The sequence below is a fragment of the Rhipicephalus microplus genome, chromosome 1 (genome assembly GCF_043290135.1).
Source record: "Rhipicephalus microplus isolate Deutch F79 chromosome 1, USDA_Rmic, whole genome shotgun sequence".
NCBI classification, from domain to species: domain Eukaryota; kingdom Metazoa; phylum Arthropoda; class Arachnida; order Ixodida; family Ixodidae; genus Rhipicephalus; species Rhipicephalus microplus.
In genome coordinates, this window is record NC_134700.1 from 267,612,534 (window position 1) to 267,622,345 (window position 9,812).

The 9,812-nt window shown below is 43.8% G+C and overlaps 1 protein-coding gene across 7 annotated transcripts in view; it reads left to right on the plus strand.

The window, feature by feature from the left end:
• The window catches only part of mrj (DnaJ heat shock protein family (Hsp40) member B6 mrj), a 193,839-nt gene extending 188,833 nt beyond the window's left edge, over nt 1-5,006 (plus strand). For 6 of the 7 annotated variants that reach the window (XM_037435596.2, XM_075894196.1, XM_037435588.2 and 3 more), the window contains 2 exons: nt 2,840-2,956; nt 4,416-5,006. In XM_037435596.2, the coding sequence (XP_037291493.1) occupies nt 2,840-2,956; nt 4,416-4,521 (223 nt within the window). In that variant the 3' untranslated portion in view covers nt 4,522-5,006. Of the gene's footprint in view, nt 1-1,074; nt 1,210-2,839; nt 2,957-4,415 lie in introns of those variants that run through there. The other variant, XM_037435618.2, reaches the window with a different exon arrangement.
• Nucleotides 5,007-9,812: the final 4,806 nt, after the last annotated feature.

A 9,812-nucleotide genomic window follows, 5' to 3' on the forward strand; every position in this document is an offset into this window, starting at 1 on the left:
ATTGATGGACCAGTGGCTGGGGTATTCGGCTCCTCACCTGAAGGTCGCCGGTTTGATCTTGGCCACGACAGTCTCATTTCAATGGAGGTGAAATGGTAGAGGCCTATGTACTGGGGTGTGTCAGTGCGCGTTAGAGAACCCCATGTGGTCGATATTTCCGGAGCCCTCCACTACGGCGTCCCTCTTAATCATATTGCTGATTTAGGACGTAAAAAAAGCCCCCCTCTATATTATAACTCCGCTAATGCGAGAGTACGTGGCCGCATAGTTGCATCAGATTGTAACACCGTCATTGTCTGGCATCGCTCCTTAGCTTGCCAAGCATGATACCTGTTGCCTGCTCAGCTTTGTATAACTCACACAGTTCTGTGCTGTTGGACAGGTGAAGCAAACCTACTGTGCCTAATCGTTACAATAGGGGCGAAATGCAGATGTGTGATAGACACAGCCTTGAAGCGGCCAGTGTCGCATTTATTGTATTGCATGTTATCATGCATGAATCATATCAAGATTTGTTATATAATGTGATGTGGCTTTCCAATCATAGCTCTAGTGAAAACTGTGTAGCGTTATGAAATGGAGAATCGAACGAAATCTCACTTCGTTATAATGTAATGCAATGGCATGGTAGAAATATAAAAGAAAAATGTTGACCAAAAAGATGTCAAGAAATGTAAGCTCTGGCTTCCACACAGAAGCCTTGCGGAAGCTGAATCGTGCTATGGTTTGAACAGCACCATTTTGGTAGGCGTTTTTTGTCATGTAGTATTATTCCTTCCCGATTAGGCTAGTAACATTGTGCCTTAGTTCGGTGTAATATAATATCTGTGATCACTGCATTCATGTGCTTAGTCTATAAGTGAAAGGTTGTTAAACATCAGCTAAGATAAATTGATCCTCTGCAGATAGCTTTACGTATGGAAACATTGCTGGAGGGCTTTGAAAGATACTGTCAAGCAAAGAAAACAAAATGCACCGTCATGCTTTGCAACCTGTTATTGTGAAAGGTCAAACTGCACCCCTTACACTCGTGGTGTGGCTGCCACAAAAGCTCTTCTGAATTTTCGATTACAGAGGCCTCTTGACCACTCTCTATGGCTTCGTCGAGGCACCTTGGTAGTGGCTGCGAAAACAAAGTTGAGAGAACGGAATGGAAGGCATCGTCGTGCTACCAGTTTTTCTTGAATAAAACTTAGCAGGGCTCTTCAAGTCATTGTACGACTGACTGCACGCTGTGCCTTTCGGCTACAAAGGCTGGCTGACCAGTGACAAAGACTTCGACACAGTGCATATAGTGGAACCTCGATCATATGTTCCCTAACTATGTGATGGCCTGCGTTTTACAATGAATTGACTTGGTCCTGGCATGGCCCCTGTAGAAATAATATACACACATCTTGTGCAGGGTAATTTTAAGGGCATGTCGCCTGCAGTAGTGAAAGCAATGCTGTCACATTGTAGGTGACACATTGCGCCCCACCCCCACAACCTTACTGCAGAGACGCTTTCACTGCACGAGCACAAATGCATACGGTACACCAAGCATTCCGGATGCGATGTGAGCTTTGTAGGTGATGCAATACGCAGAACTTTCTCTCGTTCACCGGTGGTCATGCTGCAGCAGATGCCATTTAATAAAGTGGAGACAGGTTGTCAGTGGATGTATGAATGTGCACACTTGAGTTAATGAAAGCTGAATGAGTTATCTGTTCTGCTACAAAGTTTGTCATCATGGTTTTGAAGTGTCTCGTAATATAGCCATGCTATGACACACTCGTAAAACATAGCCGAATTTTTTCTGCTATTCCGTGGTTCCCTAAGCCCTCGGGATGAGCAGACATGCTATTCCACTCTATTCTGCTGCTGCCACGCTTTTTTGTTTTCTTGTCCCTGAGATGCAGACGATCCTGGAAAAATGTGAGGCTATTTTTACCGTTTAAACATAGGACCCTTAACTTGATCAAATTCATTATACAATGAGGTTTTCTGCTGCGGAGTGTCTTAACTTTATTGAAGTGTGATTGTATGTGTGCATGCATTGTGGAAAACGCTTTACTAGTTCAAATGCTGTTTGTTCTGTGTGCTCTAGTTGTAGGCCCCATGACAATCTGTGCAAGGAACCAAGGGTAAATGGCAGAGAAAGTTGCAAATATGCGGTGGGTCAGGTAGCTGGCTACCAGAGCCTGTCCATACATATCCGTCACATTGACTGCCAAATACAGTGTCACTTAGCTTCTACGCAAGATGCTAGTCCCCTATATTGATGTGAATTAGAGTTGATCAGCCTCAAACTGACTTTTGTGGTACGCTGCTGTGCACAATCTTGCAGAAGGCACTCATTTATGCTAGAAAAGCTTGTCGAAGTCTGCCTGTATCGTGATTTAAGGCGCTTTTGCGACATCGGTGGCATGTTCTAGTGAATGTAAGCTGCTTCCTGTTTTTTACACTTGGTCTCTATGTAGAGTTCTGGTACTTTTGCTGAATCACATCTATATGGCTCTTGCCAGAGTTTACATATTGTCACGTTCGTGCAGCTGTTATAACTGAGCAGCCTCTTGCAACGGTTGCACACTTATTCAGTGGCTGCATGATTGCTGAAAAATTAAGGACTTGAGTCCATAGCTTCATACATTAAGCATACTACAATTTTTTCTTCCTTTGCAGTTTCTGTTGCATGAAACAATGATAACATTGCTTTTGACTGGTCCTCTAAATAGTTCTAGTAGATAGAACTTGCATTGCACGTCTGAATTTGTACTAACCTGTTTGACTCGTACCGCGTTGTCTTGTCAAGCTTATGTCAAACCTGCACGTTCTAAATCTTTTCTTTGCTTTGTAGGTTCACGTCGGTAACAACATCCACATTCAGCACTGACATGGGAGCAATGCGGCCAGGTGTGCGAAAGACGACGACGTCTACACGGTTTGTCAACGGCAAAAAGATAGAGACCAGGAAGTAAGTTGTTCTCCAACACTTCTTGGCGTTCTCTACAAATCGGAGTATCCTGGTAACTGTTCTATGGGAGTGACATGTCACTTCATTTGCAAATCACAGTTGCTTGTAGGAACTTTAAACTTGCTATTTCACTCTGAGCATGCATTGGCAAACTGATACCTTCATATTAATGAGACGTGTGGAGCAACTTAGCCATTTCGCCTTTGCTGTGTTCTGTAGTTGTACATTGTGCGCATAGTAGTATTTGTTGCTTCATGAAAAGACAGTACTGTAGGGACTTTTTAACAAATTCGCTGGGTCCCACAAGTGTGTTTTTGTGATCAGTACATGTTTTTTGCTCAATAAACTGTGATACATAAAAATTATAATTTGCAGTTATGCATGCTGCTTTGTTGATAGCTATTTAAGTTCAATAAAATAAGGTGCAAATTTTTTCACGCACGGCTATTAATCCTTTATGCAGCGATGGGACAGATACGTTCTAATTTTTCATCTGGAGAGGACAGTTCCTCCATCACTCGTCATACTTGGCGCAGTGCTAAGTCACTCATATACCCATGTCTTACATAAGTCTTTGTAGTCTTGAAGAAAAATTTTAACTCATTTGAGGGACGGAAGTAGTGTAACAATGACATTGAAGTTTGGTCAATTTTTTATGACAGCTTCTGATTTTTTTCTCTGCAGATAGAGCCTATCAATCAGAATGCAGGATAATTTCTTTCTTTTCTGGTTTTCCCGAGAGGTCATTTGAGAGGACATGCAGTCATGTATTTGTGTAAATTTGCATAATAACATAACCGATGAAGGTATCAGAGCGATCTCCTGCGAAATTGTCCCGCTCGTCCCTCAGTGCAATAGCGGATTTAGTGCGTGGAAATATTTTCTTTATATCGTGTACCTTTTGAAAAGTAGTCACATATTCATTCTTTATATCATACACCTTTTGAAAACTAGACACATATTCAGGGACAACAGCTCTGCTAGAGACAGTTGTGACAGCAAAGGTGAGGGCAGCCAGATAAGCTAAAAAAGAATGGAGAGTGCTAAAATGTGGTCCGCACAACATTGCTCTTCACAGCTTAAGAATGATACTCTGCTCCACTTCCTTTGGCCATTTCATCCCAAATACCCATTTAAGCAATCGCGGCATGGTGCCTTCATCAGACTGTGAGACAGTGTTTTTCATCTTTTTTAAAACACTCTCACGAGTGAGGGAGACGTATATGCCCACGTTTTTTTTTTTTCTTTTCATTCAGCAAACTACTGGTTTCATTTTTATAGAACTTGTTCATATTATTTCTTTGTAGTTTATATGAATATACCGCAGCTGTGTCTTATACCACTATGTCAAAAGTATAGGTGAACCTACAAAGGATTAAAAAGTCGATGCTTTTATCTGTTCTTTCATCTGCTGAAATTTCCTTTGCTATCAAGTACTTATAAATTATGTCGTTCACAGGGTCTTGGAAAATGGTGTGGAGACGGTCACTGTGCACGAGGACGGCGTCCTAACAAAAAAAACTGTCAATGGCCAAGTTCAAGCACTGGGATATAACAAGCACTAGTGAAAAGGACATTTCCAGCTCCCACATTGGCCCTGTGTGCTAGGCCTTTTTGATGGAACCTATGTTGGGTTTCTGCCGGAGTGCTGTGCAGATAAAAGTTTTGAATGACTAGAAAGCTCCAAGGGGTAGCAGTGGCCAGCTGTTGAAGACAACTCCTGAAGCGTGAAAGACGTGTTGAACTGTGTGCGGTTGTGTCTGCGTGAATGCTGTCAGATCTTCCCCTGTCGTCTTCATTTGCCTCTTCCCCCGTACCTTTCCTTTTTTTTTCTATACATATTTGGCACTTCTTTCTGCTTTTATACGTATAAAAGCAGTGAAAATTCTTTGATTGTGAACATTGTGGCTCATTTCATGCAGTTGATTTTGGGGACCAACATCTACTTTTTCCTTTCGTGTAGCTGATATCAGAAATATAGGCCACTTAAAGGAAGGCGCCAATGGAAGGAATGTCCTGTCCGTCACAGAACTAGCAAAGAATGCTCATAGTATTGTTAAGATGCATGATGACAAAAAAAGCTTCAAGTGTACATGCCTTGTTTCCTTCAGGATGCACTGTGCTTGTAATGAGACATTTTGTGCTCTTTGCCCTCATTGAAATTTGATGTTGCTGAATGTAGTGCTCCTGTTGTCTTTATGAGCTTTTAAATGTTTAGGGAAGGCATCTGCAATGATCTCAAGAACAAAAGTCTTAGAGGTTAGTTATCATGGCGCATATGGTTCGTTATGTAATCAGTGACAAAACAGGTTGCACTTGCGACGTTGCAGTTGTGCCTGTCGCGTCTCCACAGGGCCACTGCATGTATATCTGGCTTCTAGTCCTCGATATTCTCCTTCCAAGCTCCCTTGGCGCACTAGAGTTTCACACATGGCTTTAGTCTTTGAAATGGTCAACATGTGGATGGTCGATTTTTTTCTTTACGTGGTATGTAACCAATAAACTCAACACTTACCACAGCATGTGTCACCTAACGTTTGTGTACTGTACATCTGAAAAGATATCGTTGCTCTGCACTCTGTAGTTGTAGAATCGGGACCACCTTTGTTGAAATTTTTCTGTGCATAGATGAGTGGTCTCTGTTACTGTAGGTACTCGATGTATGGGCAGGGCACATTTAATTTACTGGCTTCTTTTGTTTACATCTGTTCTCACTTATGATAATGCTGTCTCTACTGGTGTGATGAGAGTTATGTGTGCTGTACAGTCTTCTTTTTTCATATATTATTGGTTATAAGCATCACTGATATGTAAAAACATTCCATGCTTACTTGTGAAAGACGCCCGGAGGGGCGATGCAGGAACACTCTGCTGTGTGTCTTCATGGAGTCTGTAAGGCATTTCTCCTGCAAACCCAGTTTTATTTAAAACTAAAAGATAAGGGGTTGCATACTTGTTCAGGAGTCTGTGTTGTCTGTAAATACTTTAACTTGTGTGAAACTAACTACTTTTAAATTATAATGCAGTTCCATTGTTGCACACACCACTGAATGTGTTTAGTCTCGGTCAGGTTGCAGGTGTGTTCAGTATGTAAATAAAACTAATATGCCATCCTTGCTGTGGCTTCATTTTTTAAGTGGTCTCACCTATGATACAGATTTCTTTTGGGATTGTGTTCAAGTTCACCTGTACCAGGTAGGTAGCCTCTGCTGTGAGTCGCTATTTAGTCATGTAAGATGGTGGAAATTTTCACGTTCAGCCACAATTGACCAGATTTGCGAGCATGACATAATGGGAATATTAAGGCCCTGAAAGGCTTGCGACCTAGGAACAATTGACACGAGCCCATGGCATCACCATGGCGGAACATGTAAACAGTTTGTTGTATGAAAAAAAAAAAACTGCATTGCAATTAGTTGAATTCGATTCCTTAACAGTTCAAACTTAGTTGTCACCAAGCACTAAAGGGGCAGTAGATTACCAAGAGAAAAAGCTTTGTGGGCATGAAAATGCGCCAAATATTTTCGACAGATCGGTTTCATGTGAACCAGACAGTGAGGCCACCTCTTCTTTGAGTCGAGCATTGCAAACTGAATCGATGTCTCGGTGTAAATTAGTTTTCGGGTATATTGAAGACATTCTAGGCACGTCGAAATCCATGACGCCCGAAGGTGAAACATGCTGCGCGTGGCACTTTATTCCGTTGGTCCACATCCATCTCAGCATCACCCGAGGCATTCGGCGGTGGCTACGAAACCAGGCCGCTAGTAACATCGCCCCGCTACCTCGGACGAGCGTAGCGTCCTAATGCTCGCACGATGCTGTAGCTGGTCGAACAGTTTTCATGTTGGAATCTCCTTCTGCCGACATGGCATCCCATGCTTTTTTTTGCAGTGCGAAAGCTGTTTTGAGATAGTTTTCGCCGCCGCCGGTATCTATAACCACTATCGCGCGACAAGAAAAAAATGGAACAAATCTCGCATCCACAGAGTGAATTATTAGTGGGGCGAAGCGTCCGTCCGTGCGTCTGTCCGTCCATCAATCTAATGAATACTCCTAGTACCGCCATCTCGCATTTTTTCATCACATATTCATCATTACAGTCACTGTATATGTTACCTTTAGGAAGCATATGCAGTGATTCACTCTAGCAGCGTCGGTGACGCTGTGCCCTCCGCCGATCTAAATGTTCCCCTCATAAATTGGCTTCACCGCAATATACGTTGAAACTACTAGAAAATGGTGAAAATCTTATCACCCATCATAAAGCTCAACTTTTGTCTGATGTCACACATAGCGGGGGGGGGGGGTCAATTTGTGCTCTTTTCCGAGGTAAATATCCTCCTGATAGATTGGCTTCACCGCAGTACTCGTCGAAAACCACTCGAGTGCTTTATCACCCATGATAAGGCTCAACTTTTGTCTGACGTCAGACATTCCAGCGACTTTCAATCCGTGCTCTCTTCCGGCTAAATATTCCCCCGATAGGTTGGCTTCACCACAGCACACCTCAAAATCCACTCGAAAAAGTTGAAGGCCTTATCACCTATGATAAGGCTCAACTTTTGACTGCCGTCACACATTTCAACCACGGTCAGAGTGGGCCCTCTTGTGAGCTAAGTATCCCCCTGATCGGTTGGTTTCACCGCAGCACAGGTCGAAAACCACTCAGAAAAGTTGAAGGCCTTATCATGCATGATAAGGCTCAACTTTTGTCTGACGTCACAGATTTCAGCGACAGTCATAGTGGGCCCTCTTGTGAGCTAAGTATCCCCCTGATCGGTTGGCTTCACCGAAGCACAGGTTGAAAACCACTCAGAAAAGTTGAAGGCCTTATCACGCATGATAAGGTTCAACTTTTGTCTGACATCACACATTACACAGATGGTCAAAATGGGCCCTTTTGTGAGCCAAGTATTCCCCTTATAGGTTGGCTTCGCCACAATATACGCCAAAAAGCACTCGGAAAAGTTGAAGGCCGTATCAGCTATGATAAAGCTCAACTTTTGTCTGACGTCACACATTTCAGCGACGATCAGAGTGGGCCCTCTTGTGAACAATGTATCCTTCTGATGGGTTGGCTTCACCGCAGCACACGTCGAAAACCACTCGAAAAAGTTGAAGGCCTTATCACCCATGATAAGGCTGAACTTTTGTCTGGCATGACACATTACAGCGATGGTCGGAGTGTGCCCTCTTGTGAGCTAAATAATCCCCTGATAGGTGTGCTTTGGTGCAATACACGTTCAAAACCACTCGGAAAAGTTGAAGGCCTTATCACCCATGATAAGGCTCAACTTTGTCTGACGTCACACGTTGCAGCGACTGTCAATCCGTGCTCTCTTCCGAGCTAAATATTTCCCTGATAGGTTGGCTTCACCACAGCACACCTCAAAAACCACTCTAAAAAGTTGAAGGCCTTATCACCTATGATAAGGCTCAACTTTTGTCTGCCGTCAGACATTTCAACGACGGTCAGAGTGGGCCCTCTTGTGAGCTAAGTATCCCCCTGATCAGTTGGCTTCACCGCAGCACAGGTCGAAAACCACTCAGAAAAGTTGAAGGCCTTATCACGCATGATAAGGTTCAACTTTCGTCTGACGTCACACATTACAGCGATGGTCAAAATGGGCCCTCTTGTGAGCTAAGTATTCCGCTGATAGGTTGGCTTCGCCACAATATACGCCAAAAAGCGCTCGGAAAAGTTGAAGGCCTTATCACCTATGATAATGTTCAACTTTTGTCTGACGTCACACATAACAGCGATGGTCAAAATGGGCCCTCTTGTGAGCTAAGTATTGCCCTGCTTAGTTGGCTTCACCGCAATACACGTCGAAAACCACTCGAAAAAGTTGAAGGCCTTATCACCCATGATAAGGCTGAACTTTTGTCCGACGTCCCATATTGCAGTAACGGTCAGTCTGGGCCCTCTTGTGAGCTAAGTATTCCCCTGATAGGTTGGCTTCACCGCAGCACACGTCGAAAACCACTCGAAAAAGTTGAAGGCCTTATCACCCATGATAAGGCTGAACTTTTGTCCGACGTCCCATATTGCAGTAACGGTCAGTCTGGGCCCTCTTGTGAGCTAAGTGTTGCCCTGATAGGTTGGCTTCACCGCAGCACACGTCGAAAACCACTCGAAAAAGTTGAAGGCCTTATCCCCCATGATAAGGCTCAACTTTTGTCCGATGTCCCACATTGAAGTAACGGTCAGTCAGGGCCCTCTTGTGAGCTAAGTGTTGCCCTGATAGGTTGGCTTCACCGCAGCACACGTCGAAAACCACTCGAAAAAGTTGAAGGCCTTATCACCCATGATAAGGCTCAACTTTTGTCCGATGTCCCACATTGCAGTAACGGTCAGTCAGGGCCCTCTTGTGAGCTAAGTATTCCCCTGATAGGTTGGCTTCACCGCAGTACACGTCTAAAACCACTCGAAAAAGTTTAGGGCTTTATTACCCATGATAAGGCCCAACTTTTGACTGATGTCACATATTGCAGCGTCTAGAGTCACTGTAAGTACTCCAAGTAGTAATGACATTGCGCGGTATCGCAGGGGCGTTTCAGGGGAGCGGCACATTGGACTTGTGCCTTCCCACCCCCCCGAATTTTTTTACAGCGAAAGTGGTTATGAGATCACCACAAGGGTCGCGTGCACCGTCGTTGTGCGCCACCGCCGGTGTCGTGGCCACTATCGCACGAAATAAAAATAAAGTAATTAATTCAAAAAACTACGCAGGGCGCAATGGGACTCGAACCCGGGCAGAAAGAAGAAAGTATTTATCTGAAACATTGCTTCTTATAGAAAAGCGGACACTATGTACTCATACAGCTTGCGTAACCTAACTAGGGCTATGTG